This window comes from Gigantopelta aegis, chromosome 4 (assembly GCF_016097555.1).
Source record: "Gigantopelta aegis isolate Gae_Host chromosome 4, Gae_host_genome, whole genome shotgun sequence".
NCBI classification, from domain to species: domain Eukaryota; kingdom Metazoa; phylum Mollusca; class Gastropoda; order Neomphalida; family Peltospiridae; genus Gigantopelta; species Gigantopelta aegis.
The window spans coordinates 12,414,712-12,439,469 of NC_054702.1; the positions used below are offsets into that span (position 1 = coordinate 12,414,712).

Sequence of the window (24,758 nt, forward strand, 5' to 3'; positions counted from 1 at the left end):
TGTCATTAATATTCCATTCCAGATGGGCAAAGATGCATATGTACAATCACACAGTAACATGAAACATGCAGTAAACTAACATATGGTGAAATAAAATCAAGCATCTTTGGTCAACTCTGGCTACACATCTGTAATCAAAGTTAAATGATTATTCTCAAAATTTAGCAATACACTTACTTGGCTGACTCCAGAAGTTCTGTCTCATCAGGAACCTCTCTCTGGACAAGAATTCCTCTGTTCATCTTGGCCGGGTCTAGAGCCCAGTTGGAAATGCCAATAAAGGCAACCTTGAAACACAGTAAAGTAAATGAACTGATAACTCGAAAATAAACTAGTAAATTATACTCAAATGAGTATGTGACCAAAAAAAGAGACGACAATACTATATACTAATCTAATGATAAAACATAAACCATAACATAAATTTAAATGGTAAATTGAAAAACATGGATGTTGCTTTTACTGTGAAAGTTAAAAAAGCAACTACGTAAGTTAGAAGATCTACCATCCACCTTTGTACTAATTAGTACAGACCTGTCAACCTTTCCATATTCCATGGGAGATTTAATGAAGTCTCCCATTCTCCTGCCCGGAGGACGTTTTTACCAGGAAATCTTTATTTTCTAAACATAAAAAAATTCAAGCTACTGTGGTTGTCTATTGAAATTCAGTGTTGCCATATAAAAAAATTAAACTTGATCAATCCAATTTAAGCCTAATAACATCTCTAACTTGTAAAACATCTCCACACTAGACTAACTACATAATGCAACTAAGAGTGAAGTGCTAGACAGTGATGGCCAGATAATACGTGATACACACATCAAAACGATAATCACGTGTCAGGGTCAGTCAATGAAAAGACCAGTTAACTATATATATACACAATGATAGTATCAATTAGTTTTATAAAATGTTGGCAACAATAGTACACTTTAAGGGATTATTTTTGTGCAATTAATAAATGTAGAGTTTGACATTTAATCGGGGGCAGATATGTAATACAAATTTACCAAGATATTCACATCTGGCAGAAAGTGTGAAATTTCGTATATAGGGGTGTTTTGGTCTACTAAATTAAAAACTTGATGGATCCAAGAAGCCTGAGACACTGGTTAGCCACCATCTTGAATTTAAAAATGGCCACCATAACAAAATAACAATTGCTCATATTTCTGCTTCTGAACCACACAGGAGACTGGAATTTGGTATATGTCAACAGGAAATTGAAAAAAAAGTCTGAAATCGAGTGAAGCGAGAAAAATAATTCAAGCGCAGTGAGAGAAGAAATCCGTAATAATCCAGCTGTAAGCCCCCCCCCACCCCCCCAATTTAAAAAAAAAGTGCTCCCAGAGTGATACTGATCGAGCCACCTGCTGTGGTATATAACAATACTTATGAAGCGCAATACTTATAAGTAACCGCGCAAAAGAGATAAATCATGATCCACAAATAATTTGTTTGAAGTTTTAGTTTGACGCACGAGGGATCCAGGATGTCATAAATGCGCTTGCACAATGATAGGGTTTGAACTTAACGGTCACCCGATCGCCCCTGGCGACGGGCGACTGAAAACCCACAGTAAGGTTGCCCGCCTGGCGACCAATTTTTTTAAAATCAATAATTAATAAAATATTATTCGGGCAAGTGAAAATAGATCTGGGCAAGTGAAAGTGCTGTCACCACTTGCCCGGATGGCAACTCAAAAAAAAAGTTAAGTGCAGACACTGCAATGAAAACTTCCTGTGAAACTGTAGTCTTGAACTAAAAACTTAGGACTTCGGACGATTCCGATGACTGACATCCATCTAAACAACTAATCTTGGGTTCCGATTGTTGTTAAATGAAGAGTATGGTTCGAGATTGGTGTTTCTGTTTTATACCAGTTGCCAAAAACTCCGCTGAAGGTTTATTTAAAAACACATTGTGATCACTTTATTTAGAATTCTGGAATCTATACAGTTTTTTTTAAACCGGATTTCTCAAAAATGGTCCAAATGACCACAAAAAAGTCGGAAATCCATGAATCCATGGACGACTGACATTCCTGAAAATATCAATTGCTAATATTTCAGCTTCTGAACCACATAGGAGATTGACATTTCATATATAGGGGTATTTTGATGTGCTGATGTCAAAAATTGATGGATTCAGGAAGTCTGACAGGCTGATTAGCCACCATCTTGAATTAAAAAATATCAATTGCCCATATCTCGGCTTCTGAACCACGTAGGAGGTGGATTTTGACAGCTAACTATACATTTGGGGGACAAGAAATCTAATTCATATACTCAAAATACATTTGGGGCCATCTTCAACTTCAAAATGGCCTTCATGCCTATAATATATCCACTCAGAAGTGGACTAACTCACAAAAACACAATTCCAAGAAAATTAGTGTTTCAAGTTCAAACTGAAAATGACAACATGTTGAGAATGGCTTTTCCTATTACCAATATATAGCAGTATATTACAATGTTGAAAATTACAATATGAAAAAAAAATTGCAAAGACCATCAATGCACTCTGTGGTACATCTAACTCATTTTCGCACAGCATGTGGGATATAGCCCACTTTACTTCTCAGTGGCTGGTCTTCTCATCACTTGAACTTGTTGATCATGCTTGATCACGGAAACATTGTCCTGAAGAAAAACGTAGCTGCATATGTACTGGTAGTGGCAATTGCAGTGGCAAGTGTCATGGATGAATGTGAACTGCTGTTAACCTTTGGACATGAAACTAAGTTTAGGTATATATTGCTGCTAACCACATGCTGTCTCAGGATACAATACAGTCTCTTCCTTGTGTGGAATTGGAAAAAAAGACAGCCTGGGATGCATGGAAATCCCTGCCAAACATGGTGCAAATGTTCAACCACCTCTCGCATGCACCAATTATGGATGACATACAGAGGTTTGCTGTTGTCCTATACAGTAGAACATCTTCTCTGAAAGAGGTAAATGAAGCACAGAAGCAGCTGTTAGCTCATGAAAACTAATGAGTCACTGCTCCAATATGTGAAGAGAGCCGTCTATCAAGCCGGTCACATCTGGGTTCAAACCCAAATTGCTAACCCTGAATGTCTGTCACCTGCAGACTGAAGAAGGGTTAAAGATGAGGAAGGTGACTGGTGTCCATTTTGGTCATTGATGCTATATCCCAAACAAAAATGCATGCTTGCGGCTAGGTTGTTGCAAGGTAGTTACAAGGTTGTTACACGGTAGTACAAGCAATGCAAGCTATTTGCAAGCTAACATTTAGCTCGCGTAAGGTAGTCAGTATTTCTGCAAGCTTGCCGCATGCATGTTTTCATTTGTGAAAGCATGCACAAGCTTGCTGCATGCATATCTTCAACTGTGCAAGCTTCCCGCAAGCATGTTTTCATTTTTGCTAGCTTGCTGCAAGCATATCTTCAACTGTGCACGCTTCCCGCAAGCATGTTTTCATTTTGCAAGCTTGCTGCATGCATATCTTCAACTGTGCAAGCTTTCCGCAAGGATGTTTTCATTTTTGTAAGCTTGCTGCATGTATATCTTCAACTGTGCAAGCATGTCTACACTACCAAATCATTTTCATGGGTTTTTTTTTTTTTAATTCATAACTTATCATATGATTTATCAAATTCAGTGGGAACAGTGGCTAAACAACCAAACATACATGTTACATATTTAGATAGTATTTACAATAATAATTAAAACAAAATTAATATTAATACATACAAATGATAATACAATATATGGTTAAAACAGAATCATCTTGTAATAATTGGATTTTCAATTGGCCCCAAAAATAATAACATATGCATAGCCATGAGAGGATGACATGGGCCATGTTAGGTTGAAATTAGCCTGGTGGAATTTGAGAAGATGTTGAAAATGTCTGAGCCAATCAGAGGCCAGGGTGGCCATCTTGGATTTTGAATCAGCCACAAAAATAACAACACTTAGTAAGTCATGAGAGAATCATTTGGACTAAGTTTGATTGAAACCTGCCTGGTGGACCTTGAAAAGAAGCAAAACAATGTCTCTGTCAATCAGAGGCCAGGGCTGCGATCTTGATTTTAAATCTGCCCGAAAAAATAACAAACTTGGTCATGGCCATGAGAGGATCATTAGGAATACATATGGTTTAAATTTGCATGGTGGAACTTGAGTAAAAGTTAAAAATGTCTCAGTTATTCAGAGGCCAGGGCGGCCATCTTGGAATGTTTATTGGCCTGAAAAATAACAACACTTGGTCAGGTCTATAAGAGGATCATTTGGACCAAGTTTGGTTGAATCCTGCTTGGTGGAACAGGAGAAAAAAGAAAACAAGAAGAAACAAACAAATGACTTTACACCACAGTGTGGATCTCCAGATAGTGGAGGAAATTAACATAAAACAAGAAGAAGAAGAAGAATATAGGACCAGGAGCTTTTTAGCATATTAGTTTAGTCAAGACTATCCCACATAAATGGAACATGTCTTTCAGACAGGTAAACTAATTTTGTAGCCTAAGTATCTGACAACATGTAGCACCTATTTTTTTGTTTTAACTGTTCATGTTTTTCACTTTAAAACTATTGTGGTTTTTTTAAAGAATTATACAAGATGCAAGATGGCTGCCACTGATGCAAGCTTGTAGGTAGATCGTCGCAAGCTTGCAGGAAGTTCGTCGCAAGCGTGCGGGTAGCTCGTCGCAAGCTTGCGGGAAGCTCGTAGCAAGCTTGCAGCAAGGTTGTAAAAAGGTTCCAAATACTAGCTTAAACTGAACAAGCTTGCGGGAAGCTCGTCGCAAGCTTGCGGCAAGGTTGTAAAAAGGTTCCAAATACTAGCTTAAACTGAATAAGCTTGCAGGAAGCTCGTCGCAAGCATGCAACAAGCTTGTGGCAAGGTTGCAAGAAGCTCGTCGCAGGGTTGTAAGAAGCTCGTCGCAAGCTTGCGGCAAGGTTGTAAAAAGGTTCCAAATACTAGCTCGAAACGCGGTAGTTACTACCTTGCCGCAAGGTTGTTACCAGCTATTTATTAAGCTTGCAATTTTTGTTTGGGAGAGGCATATCTAAAGGGTGTCACGAGTTGATCAAATGCAAGTGGCAAAAGTGATGTGTTCGAAAATGCTAATGTTTTACAGCAAATGTGCAATGCATGCAACTATGTTAGTGATTTCCCTAGAAATTTAGCAAGGCATGGTAGACCAAACACTTTTGGGACATTTTCACCATTTTCGGGGCACTTGTTTTTCATTAAAAATACACAAAAATTAATTGAAATAAACATTAATGAAATTTATGTGCTTGCTTTAATAAATGAATGGTAAAAGATATAAAAGGCATATGTTATTAATTAATAATACCTTTTTGGGGTGTTTTATAAAGGCAATTTCAGAATTAATTAGTGAAAAAGGCTTGTTTAATCTCAGGGCAGCATGGTGCTGATTAAGGCAAGATGGTGCTAGACTAATGAGATATGGTGCTGCACCATGCTAAAACAAGCTAGGGAAAACACTATATGTTTTTGTTCAGGAAAAGGTTTTTGTAATCAACATGATCAATAAGTTCAAGTGATGAGAAGTAAAGTGGTCTATCCCAAAATGAGTTGGGTGTTCCACAGAGTGCATTGAGCTAGGGTCTATTCATCTTTTAATCATATTGTAATTTTTAGTATTGTAATATACTGATATATACTGGTAATAGCTAGGAAAAACATTCTTAACATGTCATTTGTAGTTTAAACTTGAGACACTCATTTTCTTGGAATTTATTTTTTGTGGCCATATTATAGGCAAGAAGGCCATTTTGAAGTTGAAGATGGCCTCCAAATGTATTTTGAATATTCAAATGAAGATTCCTTTTCCTGGGAAATGCATCGTTAGCAAACCAAAATGCCCTTATATACCAAATTGCAATCTCCTATGTTGTTCAGAAGCCGAAATATGAGCAACTGATACTTTGTCATGGTGGCCATCTTTAAATTCAAGATGGCTGCTAACCAGCCTATCAGACATCTTGGATCCATCAATTAGTGAAATTAGCTAATCACAATATCCCTATATTCCAAATTCCAATTTTCTATGTGGTTCAGAAGCCGAAATATGAGCAATTGATATTTTGTCATGGTGCCATCTTTAAATTCAAGATAGTGGCTAACCAGCCTGTCAGACTTCTTGAATCCATCAATTTATGAAATTAATAGACCAAAATACCCCTATATACGAAATTTCACACTTTCTGCCAGAAGTGAACATATTTTTCAAATATCTGCCACACTAATTAAGTTATTTCTGGTATATTTCACAAAATATCAGTAACAAGGTTTTACTACTGATTAGTGGAAATACTGTGATTGTTATGAAAATTTTAAATAAGTACTACAACACTGTCACTCATTATAGTAAAAACTGAATATTAATGTATAAAATGTATATAAATTTGTCTTTAGGTACTTTTTACAAATCACAACGATTTAAAGTGACCTGTAAGTATAATACAGTGGGTTCGCGTAATTGCATAGGATCCATGCAAACAGACTATTATTCAATTACCCGATCTAGTTGTTTATGTGAAAGGCTTAAAGGAAGGGACAATCAAGGCATTTGACCTGTTATGCATATTTAACAATATATAATGCACATTATTGCTTAATATCAACAAGTATAATCGTATAGTTAATTAATAAAACGGTTAAATGTGACGGCTATTATATATAACGGGCGCAGCCATTTTTTACCATCCCAGTGAATACGCCCTCTGGCGAGCTGGTCGTTGCGTAATACCTAGCCATGTCACGTCAGGAATTAGTCTTCGAACTGAAGAAACAAAACATACCTGATTTTTGTGGATGCATAGCAATATTCTGTAATAATAATCATCCCAGTAAGCCAGCAACAATTATATATTACTTTCAATACAAAATAAACCACCATTGTCAAAGTGTTGAAATAACTGTATTATGGTTTGTACATAAATTAACCCACGCACTGAAATAATAATCAGTGTTTTCTTAGTTAATTGGTATTTTCTTTCCGTTGCCTGTACCTGTAGTTCCTGATTGGCAGGTGTATATTTAGACTGTCCCCAGACACTGTGTCTAGACACACTAAAAAGACGTGCCTCTTTTATTAAGATCACAGGGTATTGTGTTAACTGCACGGACATCCCTCTAATCGTAATCGACCAGCCGTCTTGCTTTATTACTGTAAGTAATTCTGTAAAACCCTTGATTAAGTAGACTTTCCCTATCTAAAATCACAAAACTGACCAATTACGTAGTCCCAAAGAAAAGAAAATTATCATTTGGGTATCGTGAGTGGTCGTTTTGGCTCGAACGTAGCATACCAATAGACTTAATAATATGCATTGTTTTTTTGGATTTAAAAAAAAAAAAAAAAAATATACTATAACTACATTTCGTTATATTGATGCAAATTGAAATATATTTAGTTAAATAGTTTATTATACGTGTAAATTAGAGCGTTTGTTTACACTGTGCATAGAGCTGATGGACGGAGCTGATGTCACTTCGCCCCAAGCTATACCACCGGACATCACAAAAACAAAACAAAATGGCTGCCCCCAGTTAGCATGAATAATCATGTTTTTTTATTAACTCTATAATTACGCGTTTTTCATTTGTTGGTGGTCCGGGTATGTATCTTTCCAACACATAAATCTCTTATTTGAGTTTACTCTACCTTTAACTGGTTTGTGCAGTTGATATTGCCTCACTTTGTTTTGTTTAATACTAAACTGGTATTCGTTGCACAGGAACAAAGTGGTGTAAACAGTGTACAATTGACCAGCATATTTCACGAGATTATAACCCTCTACTTAACATTACACTTTTATAGGGGAGGGGTTTTCTTTTTGTTAAATAAAGGAATATGTTATCTGTATGTCTGGGGGGGGGGGGGGGGGTTTCCCTCCAAGCATGTGTTACGATAATTGACGGATTGGGAGTGAAAAACCCATTGGTACCCACTGTACTACTAAGCTGTACCATAATGGTATAAATTAATTAAATTATTAAAATCTTCAGTATCTCATTGTTCATAGGAGTACAGGCTCCAATGTTTACAGGCCGATTTTTGCCCGAAATAAACAAAAATGCCTGGATCTGAATAACAACATTTATTCATACTTGTATTACTATAAAACAGCTATATAGGGTTCAAAATGAATCACTATGCATTTTTACATGGATTACAACTAATTTTGTGAATACAATGATGGAAATGTATGGTGAAAGATTTTCAGTTCAGCTCCAGCACTGAGGGGCAGTTGATCCCCAACCCCAGTCTCATATATGCTTATGTCAATTTTATGTCTAAAATGAAAATGGAAACCTTCTTGTAGGGTTCTGGTGTTTCATCTCCATGGCATCCATCTTCTAGCAATGGGTGCAGTGTCTGAAAAAAACAACCCAAAAAACCTCAGTAAAATTATGTGAAATGTTATGAAAACTTATAATTCTTATCCTTCCTCACTGTTTAAGTACAAAAGTAATAATTTCCACACAGCATACCTTTATGATATCTATTCTATATACTGAACCAACAAAAGTAAACACAAAAGCACTATAAATAGCATTATTATCATATTACCATATTGTGTTATATTTATGAATAGTTTGCAAATGTTTCTTAAGGAAGAGAACAAATAGGTCATAAGAGGAAATAGTGCTCTATTATTGTTAAAATGACCTTTTAGCGATAGTTTCAGATTAGTATCTACAAGATGGAATGAAAATGTAAACTAACATTTTAAATAAAGAAAAATTATATATGTATACATTTAGACTCTGCTGGATTCATGTTGGGCTCACTATATATGTAAACATGAACCAACCTATTAACGGAAAATGGTTTCTGCACACGCACATTGTAAAATGTATGATTGATTTGATGAAATAATGTTTTGCTTTGTTCACTTTATTTTCAAAATCAACCAACAAATGTTAATATTTATGCCAGTTTCTGTTGTGAAGAGATTAAATGCATGCCAGAGTCTAATGTTGACATTCTTCAGCTACTCCCGTAAACTGGTCTATTGTTTTTCAACAGTGAAAATGTGTCACATGACGTCACCAAAACTCTTATGCAATAAATCTGTGAAGCAGACGAGACTTTGACAATGACAGCGGTGTGAAACTTGTTTATTTAGGTTTGTTTAATATTTAACACCATTTAATATAGTGTCACAGCTAGTGCAAAATGGTGGTAGTGTATACATTTCCCTTTGTATAAAAATATTTTGAATGTCTACTTGTATTTTCCTCAATTCAACAAAAGTATAGTGCCAGGGTTCAATTGTATACAGATTGCTTAAAAACAACTCAAGCATAAATAGATTCGTTTATGGGGTAGCCCGGTTCACGGTTGTTCATGATACTGCACTTTTAATTTGTTGCTCCAAAATGGTGCACTGCCTACATATAACCACACTCACAAGAATCTAAAGGAAGCTTCAAAAGTATTAAAGTGAATATCGATTCTGTACATTTTAGTTTTTAAAATATTCCTGACATCACCACAGCATTAGGTAATTAGTAAATATAGTTAATCTAGCTATCATGAGAAAAATAAAAGAAATTGCTTAATATATATAAATATATGCATTTAGAAATTCAAATTATTCCCAATAAACCATCAGATATATTCTCAGTTTTTGGAGAATATAAAATTAATTTTCCACTGTCTGCAGTTTAGAAAGGCATTCTATACTTGAATGCTGATCAAGGCAACTGCTATAAAATGTAACAATTGTTACTTTGTACTTAAAATTATACTGTAAATGTATATATATATTTGTTATCTGTCAATAAAATGAATAATCTCATTTTGGTGTCTTCCACTTAACTAATATATATCCAGCTTTACAATCAGAAAACATTATCACTGAACCAAATTTTCTACTTGTAATTTGTCATTTTGAACCTACATTTTTAAACATCAAATTGCAAGAAAACAACTAACGTCACACTATTTTAAATGTGTGCAATATTTTAGGGAACATCTAAAAGAGTCGAATTACCCTAATAACATTTACAAACTTTAGTTTATATTAAGTTTATATTTACTTTCACTCAACGATGAGTAATCCCAACTGTCATCTTTTTCAAAGTCTGTATCATAAGTTATTTTCGGTAAATATATCCTTTAAAAACCATCAACTTTCATTCAATGTCCAACTTATTTTAAAAACTTTTTTTACAATTATCAAGAAAATTGATCTTCCATGTGCATGTCACATCATCAATAATGTTTACAAAAATTTAGACCGATTTTCATTTTCTTTTCAATATTGCGATAACAACTAAAACACTGGTCAAAACATTACATTGAATGTGTTTGATAGTTAATCTACTACATTCTAGCATTCACAGAATCAAGATAGATACATGTAACTCCTGTGAACGTTGACAGCTTTATCAAGAAAGACCTGTTGCATCTCGACTAGTCGAGAATGGGAATGTAAGAGTTAGCACATACCTTGAGTGGCATGCGCACAGAATCTTCAGCCAATCCCACCTCATCGAGCACCACGATGGACACGAATCTATCCAGGTCCTTGTCTTTCTGAAACTGAGCACACTGTCGGAATGTTCCCAGAATGCCTTCTGCTACTGACAGAGGACTACACTGGAATGACACCATCTGAGCCTACAAAAGGAAAGGCCAATAATGTTTTAAAATGCTTAAGCCAACAAAAAAAGGTAACGTTTCAAAGGTAAAAACATGAGGCAAAACCCCTGAACATGAGGCAAAAATTGCACTAATCTTAATCTTGATCATGTAAGAGGAAAGAAATCTGGAAAAAAAGGAGGATATATTAATAAATAATAAATGAACAGACATTACAAAAACATAGTACATCAATGTTTATATGAAACACATTTTTGGCTTTACAGACAAATAATGATGCTGATTCAGCCACCAAAAGCCTGCCACCCAAAACCAAATACAGTCAAACCCGCTTATTTGCATACCCTCGGTGCTGCTCGATTTTGTGCAATTAACCGGGTTAGTCGATTAACCGATAGAGTACCGACTTTCACTTTGTAACAGCCATCCAACTACAAAGTGGCATGGGAGACAGTCTAGCATAATGCGGTACTTCATACCGGAACTATTACAGTTAACACGTCACATGCAGTTGGATATATATAAATGTAAAAAAATATATCTATCGATATATATAATTAGCATGGCGTTTTTGTTTTAATCTGCCAGACCAGAAATCATTTTCTAAAAAACCAACAACGTTCGTCACTGGGCGTCGTTTTCTAAAAACACAAACTGGCGTCGTTTTCTAAAAACACAAACTTTGTGCATTAAAAAAAACCCCACTGACCATCCACTAGTGTAAACAAAGTGTATTAGCCATGTAGTTAATGAGATAAACTTGAAACAACAGAACCATCAAAAAGTTCACGTTTCATCGGTGCACGTGTTTTACAAAATGACGTCAGTTTCCGGAATTACCGGGCTGTTGATTGACCGAATAGAATTACGTGAACTTGTATGCATTTGCTGGTATGGTGTTCTTTCCATCCCAAAAGATACGGCAAGCTTTGGTATTATTTGTGATCCCCAAATAATGACTTTGCTATTGTTAAGCAATTAAAGTTAAGCTCGGCTAGTGAGTCGTTATCAGTTCCAGCAGTCTGCATTGCATGCATGACCGGTCTAACACAATTGACTGACCTTCATGGTGAGGTCCGACTGATTGGTGTCTAACAATATAGCAGAAACTTAGGGACGATCCATAAATAACGGTCTTTGTTATGTTTGTTTTTTGACGACCTCCCCCACCAGTCTTTTTTTTTTTTCCGCTACATTTTCCGGGAAGCAAGTGATAAATCGTTTCTTTTGCGTTTAACAGATATAGCGTACACTGCATCTAATGAATAAGTGAACAACAACCCTTTCTCGGTCACATTTATTAAAAACATAACCGCCTAGGACGATTGATCTGTAATCTTTTAATTATTAACAAGGCTTCTCAACATAACGTAATAATTGATACAGAACAATGATTGCCCTGAACACGTCAATCGAATAGGGCCTCAATAGTTGAGTGCGCATGCGTACAAGCGCACAGGCAGTACTTCTAAAAATAATAGTCGGAGAGTTACTTGTTATTGAGATGGCCTCTGATTAACAGCAATATATTGCAAACAAAACATTAGGTCTTAGGTTTATTCAACTTAATTATGTCATTCTTAAATCTTGTAGTCGGGTATTGTGATTCACCAGTAGTAACGTGCACACCATCTCATTTGCATGTCACACGTCGACTCTGTAAACAGCGATTACACTTACAGTCGGCTTACCACACAGTGAGCTCAAACAAAACAGATTAATCGGTGATTTATTTGAGTTTTTTTGCCAAAGTTTGATAGACATTCTCAGTCATTTGTGACATTAATTTAGCACCAAAAAAAAAAAAATCGTTATTTATATGTGCAAATAACCGATATATAGCCTGTAGTCTGTGCAATTAACCGGATGTTTTGTAGTGTTATAAGGGCAAATGGTTCCGTGTTGGGTGAAAATAGTCGATTAACCGAATTATGCTATAAACCGATGTGCAAATAAGTGGAGTTGACTGTATTTCAAATTTGATAAACAGAAATAATTAAATTTTCTTTGCATCTGTACACTTTACGGCAATCTGATTGGTCCAGAGGTGCTTTTTTTTTTCATTCATATCTCGATGAACCGAAAAAAAATTAAGCCACGCCTACTACCCCCTGCCCCCCGACACGCACTACTTTTATGCAACAATCTGGATTATTCTAGCAATCATATTTAAATATTTTGAAGAAAACATGTGAAAGCTACAAAAGCAATACAACAAATGTATATGATAAATTAATGGAAAATGCTATAGCAGAGTAGACATGTAGATCTATATGCATTGATTAAAAAAAAAAAAAAAAAAAAAAAAAAAAAAAAAAAAAAAAAAATTCGCTGATCATGACATGAGACTCGGTTGGTGGCCAAAGAAATCATGTTGGAAACTTCACGCCTGTAACTTACTTGTAAGCGATGTTCTACAGCTGTTGGCGAAAATTCAACGGTTCCACCAACAGCATAAATGTTAGACACGTTCCCTTCATTCACTTTCATAAAATATAAACTAAACAGGAATAGGACAGTTCCTTCCATTATAACTAAATGATCCGTAAAAATGCACAGCAGCTAGAGGAAATGACGTCATTTACAAAAAATCACCTGATTCAAATAATAGTGAATGAACGTTCTTATGCGACATAAGTATCAATGAAGTTTACACAAACAATACTACAGGCGTATATAAAGCTAAACAAAATAAATTCAGTTATTTATTGTTAAAGTATGCATATAAATTTAATTATAAGATTTGACCGCAATTATTTTTTTGTTCATGCAAGTATGAACCAAAAAATAATTGCAGTCAATTCTTAATTAAATAAAAGGGATATTTATTAATATACTCACTTGCTTCAACTCTTTAAAGAGTTGTTCTCTAGCTGTGTTGCCTTGCATTGCATCTGAAACGATGGTCTTGGCCAGGGATTTGGAGCTGCCAGGCTTTCCCACAAGAAACAGGGGAATGCGTAACTCTATGCAGATGATCATCATGAAGAGATTTTCCTTCAGAGCCCGGTTTCTAGCTATGTTCTCCTCCAGTTGGACATTTTCAAGGAAAACATCTTGACACCTATCAACACATAATAAAGATGTTATCAGAATTTTTTTTACATGCAATGTTCCTGCTTAAAGATAAACAACAATCACATAAACAGACCTGTCAATCTTTATAGTGTGTTAAAAAAGCAAGAGATTTTGTTAAAATCGGTATTTAAAAACTGCTAAATCTTGTTATGATTTTAAATGCACACTGCAAGCTATGCAGCATGAGAACTAGATAAAAGAGTATGCATGTGCTACAAATCACAGCTACATGTCATTACAACAAGTCAGACCAGTGAGCATTTTTCACTCCATTAGGTACACAGTTTATTCAAGAACAGAAAAAGGAACCAATAAACTAGTTAAAGTATTAATTAACCTTTGTTCTAGACAGCCTGTCCAGAGATCAAAATTAATCCCCCAAACCCACTTTTTGTACATGTGCCTGTTACCACCATTTTTAATGAAAATCATTTACAGTTGAACACCATTGTGTCGATATTGTGGGGACCACATAAAAATATCGAGTTAACCAAATATTGACTCAAACGTTAAGTCAAAAAAGAAGGTACAAAGAATAAATGTCATGTATATATACATACATGTATATAAAAAAAAATATAAATGTATATTTATAGAATCATACATTTTAAAATTAATTTAACCTGATGAAAATTGTTATGTTTTCAAAAATAAATTAATCAATCAATCAATCAATAGATCAAACAAACAATCAATCGTACCGCTGCACACATTCTGAACAAAGTGAATCATCTTTTAAAATTTCTACAAACTGTGGAATTAAAATCACTGTGAATGTTTGAATAATGTAAATTTAGTTTTTAAAAACATGAATTTATAAGAAAGTTTTAATAACAAATTAGTTATACCAAATGTTTTGTGTGAAGAACAAATAAAAAATCCAACACCTAATTCACAAAGTCTAGTAATAATATTTGTCATGCATTGGGTCATGACATCAAAGCTACAGAGCTAAAAAGTTTAATTCTCCAATTGCAAGGACAGGCATCGACAGCTCTGGTTATTGGTGACAGTGGAAAATTGGACGCATCATCATTTTATCAAAAACAATGGTGTCACTGAAAAACCAGTAAGATCGCTGCCTTCTTTGTTAATTAACAACTAATTAACCTACTTTTGCCAGTCATCAATTTCTCAAAGCCACACGTAACTAATTGCATTCTGTAACAATCGTTGTCTGCTTGCGTTTTCTTTTAAGTTCGATGAGACCATTTAATACCTTGTTCAATATTTTAAATAACACTAATAACATCCGTTCATCTTAAACATGAACTGTTACTGTAACCACAAATCATACGTTTACAGCCAAATATCGGCAACACTTTAGATGACATTGATTTCAGATCGCGCAATTCATATATACCTTTTTAAATATTTTATTTTAACACATAAAATTAATATCGACACATGGATAAAATATTTCATACAAACGTCTATGTTGGGACCAACGTGATATTAGAAATAAAAACATGATAGTTAATACACATGTTAGCCTGGACCAACCAGTCATATTGACACAAGCAAGATTGACACAAGTAATTCTAAATATTCATATCCCATTTGTGTTGGTGTAGGCAGTGCAAAATCAGCTGAGATACTAACCTTGTGATGACATCAACAAATTGTCTCACTCCACCAGGAAGACTGCATGAAGTTTGGAAAAAGCGTACTACATGGTCATCATACTCATCCCTATTTCTCAGAGCAGCTCGGTAACATACACCAAGAGCCAAAATAAGTGACTTAGTCAAATCATCTGGCCACTGAAAAAACACATAAAACAAAGGATTAATTTAAAAACAGCTGTGCACCTCTATATATACTATTGAATATTTGCAGAGGATATTTTATATGCACTTTCCTTGAAGCAGGAGCACACATCCATAGCTTCTGATATACCAGTCATAGGCGATTAGTTGAGATGATTAAAAACCTGACCGGTACACAGAACTTAGCTACATCCCATCCTTAACGACTGCTAAAGACTGACCCTTGCATTTCTTTCCTCTTCCTCCTCCGCATCATCAGAAATCTCACTTTCTTCATCTTGATGAGTTTCTTCATCCAGCTCCATTTCTTCAGCCTCCATCATTTTAAACAGAGTTCGGTTGTCCCGAGATTGTTGGTAAAACCAAGACATAACCTTGAGTACTCGTTCAACATCTCGCAGACTCACAAAACTGCACTCATCCTTAAATATACAAGAAATCCTACCATAATCTTTAGGATACTGCAGGTAAGATATCTTGTCCAACATTATGCAAGTCAACATACTGTATATCACATGCAGAGCACTCACTAATGTATATTTCTTGCCATTTGAACATGGCACTGGCTGGAAATTATAACACAACAAGAAATAGCATTGATAGTGATATGGACAATTAATTAAGTTTTTGTTTTTCTATGAGACTTTTGAGATGAAAAACTTGTTTTAAGGAAGTATATTCAAGGTCATTTTAAGGAATTGATAGCTGATTGTTATAAGCTAAATTTGACCATTCGACAAAGGAAATCATAAAATATGAATTACAAGTTGTTTCCAAAATAATTGTGGTCAACAAAACACTGTAATTGAGTATAGTTATGTATATTAATAAATTTATAGTATTCATGAGCACATAACAATATAAAAATGTACCGGTGTATATATATACACACACAGGTAAAAAAACACACACAATTTTAAACAAAGCAAAGCTGAACATTGAGCTAAATTCAGAAGTTGATGCCACATTAATGTGGAAAAATAACACCTATGTATCTCTTTTTGACTTCATCTACACGAAGTGACACCCAATAGCAGATGTGTATTTTTTTTTGCTGGAGTGTCATAAAACATTCATTCATTCATTCATTCATTCATCCACATGAAATAAAAATGAAATATATAAACCAAACTTTATTCTGATTTTAAAGGTAAAGTATCCTACCTCTTGTTTCCTCAAAAAACTTTGTGACTGTATCAAGACTGAGCTGACAACTTGAACAAGCCCTAATATTCGTGGTAGCATGCCACTGTTAACCTGTGGGGGGAAAAATAAATAAAAAGGTTGTATAAATGGGACCTGAAGCTTGTCCCTAAAGTATAATATGTACTGTAAATGAGCACTATAATCTCATTTTTACTGACTTCATTTCATTTCAACTTATTTTCATGCTTATATCCAATTAAGGTTCAAGCACGCTGTCCTGGGCACACACCTCAGCTATCTGGGCTGTCTGTGCAGGACAGTGGGTTAGTTGTTAGTTGGTTAGTTGTTTGTGAGAAAGAAGAGGGTGTAGTGTCCTTACCCATTGAGCCCTTAAGAACTCGCTCTGGGTTGGAGAACCCTGTACCCAGCCTGTAGTTCAATGGCTTAACCACTGCACCACCGAAGCTGATTGACTGACCTCAACATGTTTTAAATGGTTTAGACATGATGCTTTTACAGTAATACAGTAGAATCCATTTAATTGCATGTCGGTTTATCACATAAACCAGTAATATATATGAATCTTGCTGCACAGAACGATTTAACATTAAAACAGTACAAATTATATCATATTATCAAATGACCTTCTAAGTGTATATACTGGTTAGTTACAAGTTTCCAATGGTTTCCTAATGGGGAAACTTAGGTATAAGAATGATACTCATCCTGATATAAGATGGACTAATGAAAAGATTAAAATATTGGGCTTTTATTTTGGTAGTATTGATGTTTCGGCAAATAATTGGGAACCCAAATTAAAAAAATTAAAAGAATTTTAAATACATGGAGCAAAAGAAAATTAATATTACATGGTAAAGTAGCTGCTGTAAATTCACTTGCCACTAGTGGCATTTGGTATTTACCTAACATTTTGGAAAAATATGCTAAACAAATTGATACAATGATTTTTTATTTTATTTGTAGGTATAGAAAACATTTTATATCAAAAGAGAGAGTTAGATGGGTTGGGAGTTGTAAATAATTGGCTAAAAATTAAAGCACAAAGAATTAAATTTGTATATAAGTAGACTTTTGAGTTTAGAAGGTGAAGGAAATTGGAAATTTTTAGCAGATTACTTTTTAGGCCAGTATCAAAATTTAAATATTGAAAGACACATTTTAAAATGTAATAGTGTAAACAAAAAAGATAGTGTTAACTTGATGCCGAACATTTACAAAGATATATTACTAATTTGAAATCGCAAGTGACACGGAAAGCTATCAACAAATTCTGTATGAACCTCTCCATGACAATCTGTAACATTACAAAAACATACGTAGCGAAGGACTCAATTTAGTCAAGAGACATATGGGACTTGGGTACGAACAACTTTATTACCAGTCATAAAGTCTAGGAACATGTATGTAGGTTTGTTATTACGAACATACAAAGACGCATCTTTTAAGACCAAATGAGAAACCATTTTCACTGAAAAAATAAACTGGAAAAATGTTTGGCAAACACTAAATTCTGGATTAATTGAATATCATGATTTTGACTTAGTTTATAAAATGATTAGAAATGTAATTGCAGTTAGAAAAAACCTATATGATTGGAAAATTGAGTCTACTCCAGTATGCCCTTTTGTGCGATGGAGTCGACTCAGTCTTACATGCTTTCTACCACTGCAATAAAACCAGATTTTCTCAATCTCAGGTATATGGGACAGAGCTATCCCATGAAAGAAAGCTATGTAAGAAATTTCTATCTTACAATGGATAACAGGACGTTGTTGATAATATAAGACACCATATTAATGTGAGATTGTGACATCAGGTCATTAGACAGTTTTAAATTAATATTTTGTTATTAAAACCTTCATTTTAAAAGATATGTTGTTAATTTGTTGTGTTAAAGTTTATTTAACACAAGTTACTTGTTCAGCCATCTTTGTCTGTTCGTATAAAATAATGAATGACAAAAAAAGACTCCATCATATGCGGTCATGTGGGATAGAAAAAGTACACCCTTGGTGGTGAAAATTCCAACTATGAGACTTGGCAAGCCTCGTCCCAGATTGAAATTTCCACCACCTTGGGTGTATTTTTTCTATCCCACATGACCACATATGATAAGATTCTTATATTATTCATTAAACAAACTGAACCTATCTTTAAAAATCTTTTCGACCACAAATTCAGATTAAATCTGAACAGAATTATTTTTGGAATCAAACATAAAGCTGGCAACTATGTGTCGAATTTGGGAATTTTTCTTTGGAGTAAAGCTATAAGGGTATTTTAAACCACACGGAAATTATTAGAGGGAAATAAGCCATGTAATCAAATGGCACTTTTCAAATATCTAGTATATTCAAGAATTGAAATGGAGTACTTTGTTGCATTAGAATGGCCTAATAGAAGAGAAAAATTCTTAAAACACTGGTGCTTCCAAGGAATGGTTGCCTCGTGCAATGACGCTTTCAACATTACATATTAGCTATGAGAATTATTGGTCAAATATGCACAAATAAAAAAAAATATAGGCCTGGATCTCCTAGCTTTGTGCTTTGGAGGTGAGGCCTGCAAACCAGGTTAGAAGTTTTTAGATAATTAAATTTAAACAACAAACACTAAAGTTTTTAAAAGAAAACAAGAACACAAGCATGCACCAAATATTTGATTAAGATACATGCACAAACACTTTTAACATTCAAGGAGAACCTGGTTAATTGTAAATAACTAGGGATATTGATCAATAAATGGGGTACCCGGCTTGTCCGGTGCTGAATGAAGCATAAAAAAACAGGCAGAGAGTGAGTTAACTTCACTTGAAATCACCCCCACCCCCATCTCTTTAGAGTTGAATTTCTGGGTTTATTTGTATTGATGGTAAAAGATAACCTCCCTGCAAAGTTCAAGCAAATGTCTACAATACGTTTTGAGCTTCAGTTCTTACAATAATTTACACTGAATAATGTAAAACCAGAAAATATAGGCTTGTTAATGTATCTACCTGCTAAATAATTATAGCAGACACAATCCATTTTGGTAAACCCATGACTTCATGATAAAAATTAAAGATGCAATTTTAAAAAAAATACATTTTTAATTACGTAAATTTCAAGCAATATTTATGTGTGTATGCAAACTGAACATTTACAAAATTGTCTTTGTGGAGTGTAATTTTTTTTTTTTTCTATCTTAACCAGTATTTCAATCATAATAAAATATAACTCACATAATGATTGACCATTTGTCTGATGTACAGCTCTTCCACCGTCGTGTTCAGTTGTCCAAAATCCCAGACTAGTGGCAGCATGCTCTGTGGCAATGGCTGGACCCGGTAAACAAGTCGACGCATTGGAACACGACCTACATATAAGTACATACTGAGTAATAATAAGTAGAGCCCCTTTGACTATTTGGAGAAAGTACTATAATGTTAGCTAACAATGCTATTTTTACAACATGGAATTTTACTGTTCGAATTCGGGTTGTCGTAAAAAAAAATTATAATTGACAAGACCCTAGACAAAGTGAACATGTATCCAATATTTTATTTTGTGTGTAAGAAACTGGTATTTATTGTTCGATGAAGCAATTTGCTGGAATAGATATAATATACAGATATATAATAATTCTAAACAACAAAACAGCTATCCACAATCAAGACCATATCCCTGCACAAGCTTTCTTTACATAACATAAAAGTCTGTGTTCATGTTTGTTCATAATGTGTAACACAATGGAAAAGTGAATATTCTGAGTGTTAAAATGAAGAGTAATACAATGGCATTTTAATGTCACCTATAGTTAAGTGAGTATGGTTAAAGGACTGAAGAATGGCATGCTTTGGTATAATGAAGTTAATGAGTATAGTCTATTCTAAATGGTTAAATAATAAAAAATATATTCTTAATTATATAATGACAAATATTGTATTTAGATCAGGACTATAAGTTCAGATTGTTTAATAAAATTAAAAGTCTTTACCAAGTCTGTCTGTTGTTTTTTCTGCATCAACATGGTAACCCAGACCAGCTTTTTCAAGTCTTTGTATCAGCTCATCAGAATGTCTGAAATAAAATAATCCAAATTTAAGTATCAGGCATTTTGCTTTATAACTATTATGCCTCTTACAGTTGCAACAGACTGATTAAAATTAATAATAGAATCAAACTTTTCAGATATTGTAAAATTCAACATTGATTCCAAATACACAGATACAAATTTATGGTAATATTTTAAAGGAAGAGATGAATAAGAAATGAAAGAGATCTAGTCTTACTATAGAAATTCTAAATAAGTAAGATTCTTCTAAATGCGATTCAGACATGCATACATTTACAGTCCTAAAGTAAGATGTGTAAGGTTAGAATTATGTTCAACAGGTCTTATTTTAATTTACTTGAAAACTTTTAAAGGGAGATATATTTTAAAACCACACTTCCTGTGGGGGAATTAATTTTATAAAAATCACCAAAAAATAAAATCAAACAAATTCAACTTTAATAAAAAATATAACAAAAAGAATAACTGTAAAGTAGTAAAAATAGATATATTAATTAACTATGTAGAATTTAAAAGTGTTTATGTAGTTTATAACAGTTGTTTTGTAAATACAAATAGTCAACAAATCACATGCAAATTTCATGGGTGCTGCCATTTTGTTAACATTGCCAAGTAGGCCTAATGTCAACTCAAGAGTAATTAAAGTAAACAAATTATTGCAGTAAGTAAGAGTTACCTTTCTTATTAATAGAATTATATTTCCTGTTAAATTAAGAACTGATAAAAATGCACTCGCACAGTTAAAAAAACATGTTTGATTCACAGCACTGCTAAAACTATACAGATGTCACTTTCCCTGTAAAACGGTAAGTGACATAAATGTCGTTCTCCACATCAAAGGGTTAAACAATAAAAACATTGTTTGACCATAAATTTTCATTCCAAAAAATCCTGAAAAGTACAGCGGTTTATTTGTAAAATTATTTAAAGGACATAATGTTTAGCAGGTTATAAATAATAATGCAAGGCAGTCAAGACTCCTGGGGGGTACGGGGGCATGCTCCCCCGGAACATTATGAAAATATAGTGACCTGAAAGACGATATCCTGGCATCTGAGTAAAAAAATCCTTTTTCTAATTATCAGTTTAGGTAATTTTAATGAATTTTTTTTTTGTAGTTTCGCAATATTTTTTTTATCTATCTTAAATTTCATAATACTGTTCATTAGTGGTGTAACAATACATCGAACTATCGATATGTTGCAATAGTCAGTGCTTCGATAGCAATACATCAATAGTTAATTCAAGTATCGATAACTATAACAATTGACAGAATTGTTTGCTCAACTATCGATAGTTTCAATAGTATGCTTAGTATCGGACATATGGTTAAGGACCACACAGATATTGAGGGAGGAAACCCACTGTCTCCACTTCATGGGCTACTCTTTTTGATTAGCAGCAAGGGATCTTTTATATACACCATCCCACAGACAGGATAGCACATACCACAGCCTTTGATATACCAGTTGTGGTGCACTGGCTGGACACAACTGGTCAAAGGGCGTGCTATGTGCTTTCCTGTCTGTAGAAAAGTGCATATAAAAGATCACTTGCTGCATTAGGAAACATTTAGTGGGTTTCCCCTGATGACTACCAATAGCCGATGATTAATTAATCAATATGCTCCAGTGGTGTCGTTAAACAAAACAAACTTTAACATTTGTTAAAAATGTGTATCGAGGAAAAACGTTTTCTTCCATTCTTTTTTGTTTATTTTATGTCATGTCTTCGGCTGTAGGCTATGGCTAAATGTTACATTAAAAAATAATAATAATTGTTAATTTTCAGAAGTATTTTTTGTCCTTGACTTTGTATTATTCAATGTTATGCTTAAATGATGCAGACATAACAACGGCTGCCTTATTGAAATTTGCCAACAAATTTGCTGCAGTCACTTGTTTGGCTTGTAGGCATTAATATGCCAGTTATGTGAAGGTGCATCGATCGGTATACATAGCCTTTTGTGGGTGTGGGTAATTTTTGGCATACTGCCATCAGATAACTGTTCAAGTATGCCTATCATGAGCACAACCTCTCACTTCGCCATGACAGTGGGGAACCGCTTTTTAACAAGTACGCACATTTACACTGCTCACAGATCTCACGAGATCAAAACGGACCAATGGTGATGAAGATAACATACATGAATAACATAACCACGACCATGTTGGAATTGCTGAAATGGTGGTTGGTATAAAACCTGGACTACTGGGCAAGCATAAAATCTGGATTGCTGGCTTGGTATAAAAACTGGACTGCTGGGGTGAAATGTAGCACATTTTTACAAAATGCCCGGAACAAAATTGGGCAGCGCAAAATTCCAGAATTCTGGAGGATTCTCATCTATGAATTCTACATTAACAAATAAAGTTTACATACTTTCTGTTTGAGTTACATGTGGTCACTATCCTAAGATTGTCGGACAGAACTAATGATAAGTCGTAAAATGAAAAGTTTACATACTTTCTGTAGGGGTTACATGCAGCCACTATTTTAAGTTTGTCAGACAGCTGTAATGGTCGACCATCCATTGTCCCATCACACATGATTTCCTTGATCAGACCAATCGACTCTGTTGTGTTGGCCTCGTCAAAGAACAGAACGGTGTACATGTGTGCATTGATCTCTGCATTGGCTTGAGCAAGCCGTTCTGCTTTGTGAACTTTCTTGATAATATCATCAGCTGTGGTACCACCATGGACCTGCATGTATAAAGAAATCACAAAATTGTGTTATGAAGCAAGTCAAGTATGATGCTTTTTAAAACGAGCTGCTGCTAATAAATGGAAACAATATATTTAATACCAATTATTATGATTAAAAATGATGGAATAAATATGAAATAAATTCATTACTAATAAACTGCAGGCAAGATTTGTTCCCATTTTGCCACTACAATCAAATTTAAGCACTTAATACTGTGTGTCAATTTAACTTCAATTTATCCTAACTCGGTAAAAAAAGAATAACAATTTAGAAATACTTTGTTATGAAATAAAAGTAAAGCAATACATTATTTAAATTAAAATAAAGAAAAAGATTTTAGTATGTCAGATCCACTAGAAATAAAAATCAATTTTTATCAATTTTTAAAGTAAGGCAAATAACTATAATTAATTATTTTTATTTGTCCTAGCTTAACTTAGAGAGTTAACTTCCTTACTTAATTAATCAATTAACCAACCAACAAATTAGTATTTTTAACTTTTTATTTCCAATGAATCTGGCAGACAATGAAGTGATTCATTTCAACTGTAGAAGTATTGCTACATGTATTTATGTTTTAACAAAAGTTAAGTAAGCTGCACTCAAAGATGAATTTTTTTTATTTCTAAACATTTCATCTCAATTTCAAAACATTACATGGCAAAATAAAGCTATCAGGCCCGTAGCATGGTGGACATTATTGGGGGGGGGGGGGAACTGAATGAGCACCGAAGGCACGAGTTATTTGGGGGGTCCAGGGGCATGATTCAAAAGTTATTTGCCTGTTACTGTAACTCTCGCCATTAATCTCGATCCGTTAGTCTCGCTACAATTTTTACATTCAGTCGAGATGTAACGGTTATACACCCAAAATTAATGGGGGGCCCAGGCCCCCCTGCCTCCCCCCCCCCACGGGCCTGGCTATTGCAGAGGCTCAAACAAGGTTTATCTAGGTAAACTAATTATTAAGATATACAATCTATCAAGTGGTGAAAGAATATGACTGTCAATAACATTACCTTCATGATGACCATGTTTTCAACCTCAATTCCAGGAGGACACTGAAGGGAACACAGGAACTTGACCAGTCTAGTTTTCCCACATCCTGTTTCACCCATGATTAACACAGGGATGTTACATCTGAAAATATTAAATTTTTAAAATAAAAATCTTGTACAGTTTAAATTTAATGTCAGAGGTACAACTTGGCCTTCCCGTCTTAAAATAGTTTTCTAATGCAAAATACAAAAACAGTTTTAACAAACATGTTTTTGCCATCAAGAAATCTGTATGTGCAAAGTCATATTATAATAATAATTAAGTCTGTCACCTCTTTTAAAAAAAAATAATAATTTAGTGAA

General features: G+C 34.3%; 1 protein-coding gene across 1 annotated transcript in view; it reads right to left on the reverse strand.

Moving 5' to 3' along the window:
* The window catches only part of LOC121369683 (E3 ubiquitin-protein ligase rnf213-alpha-like), a 136,238-nt gene that overhangs the window by 84,449 nt on the left and 27,031 nt on the right, over positions 1–24,758 (reverse strand). The window contains exons 14-24 of the mRNA XM_041494734.1: positions 24,417–24,537; positions 23,155–23,393; positions 20,611–20,693; positions 19,856–19,989; positions 16,633–16,725; positions 15,690–15,890; positions 15,302–15,462; positions 13,463–13,685; positions 10,469–10,639; positions 8,324–8,386; positions 178–287 (exon numbers count right to left, since the gene is read on the reverse strand). Of these exons, the coding sequence (XP_041350668.1) occupies positions 178–287; positions 8,324–8,386; positions 10,469–10,639; positions 13,463–13,685; positions 15,302–15,462; positions 15,690–15,890; positions 16,633–16,725; positions 19,856–19,989; positions 20,611–20,693; positions 23,155–23,393; positions 24,417–24,537 (1,599 nt within the window). The remainder of the gene's footprint in view (positions 1–177; positions 288–8,323; positions 8,387–10,468; positions 10,640–13,462; positions 13,686–15,301; positions 15,463–15,689; positions 15,891–16,632; positions 16,726–19,855; positions 19,990–20,610; positions 20,694–23,154; positions 23,394–24,416; positions 24,538–24,758) is intronic.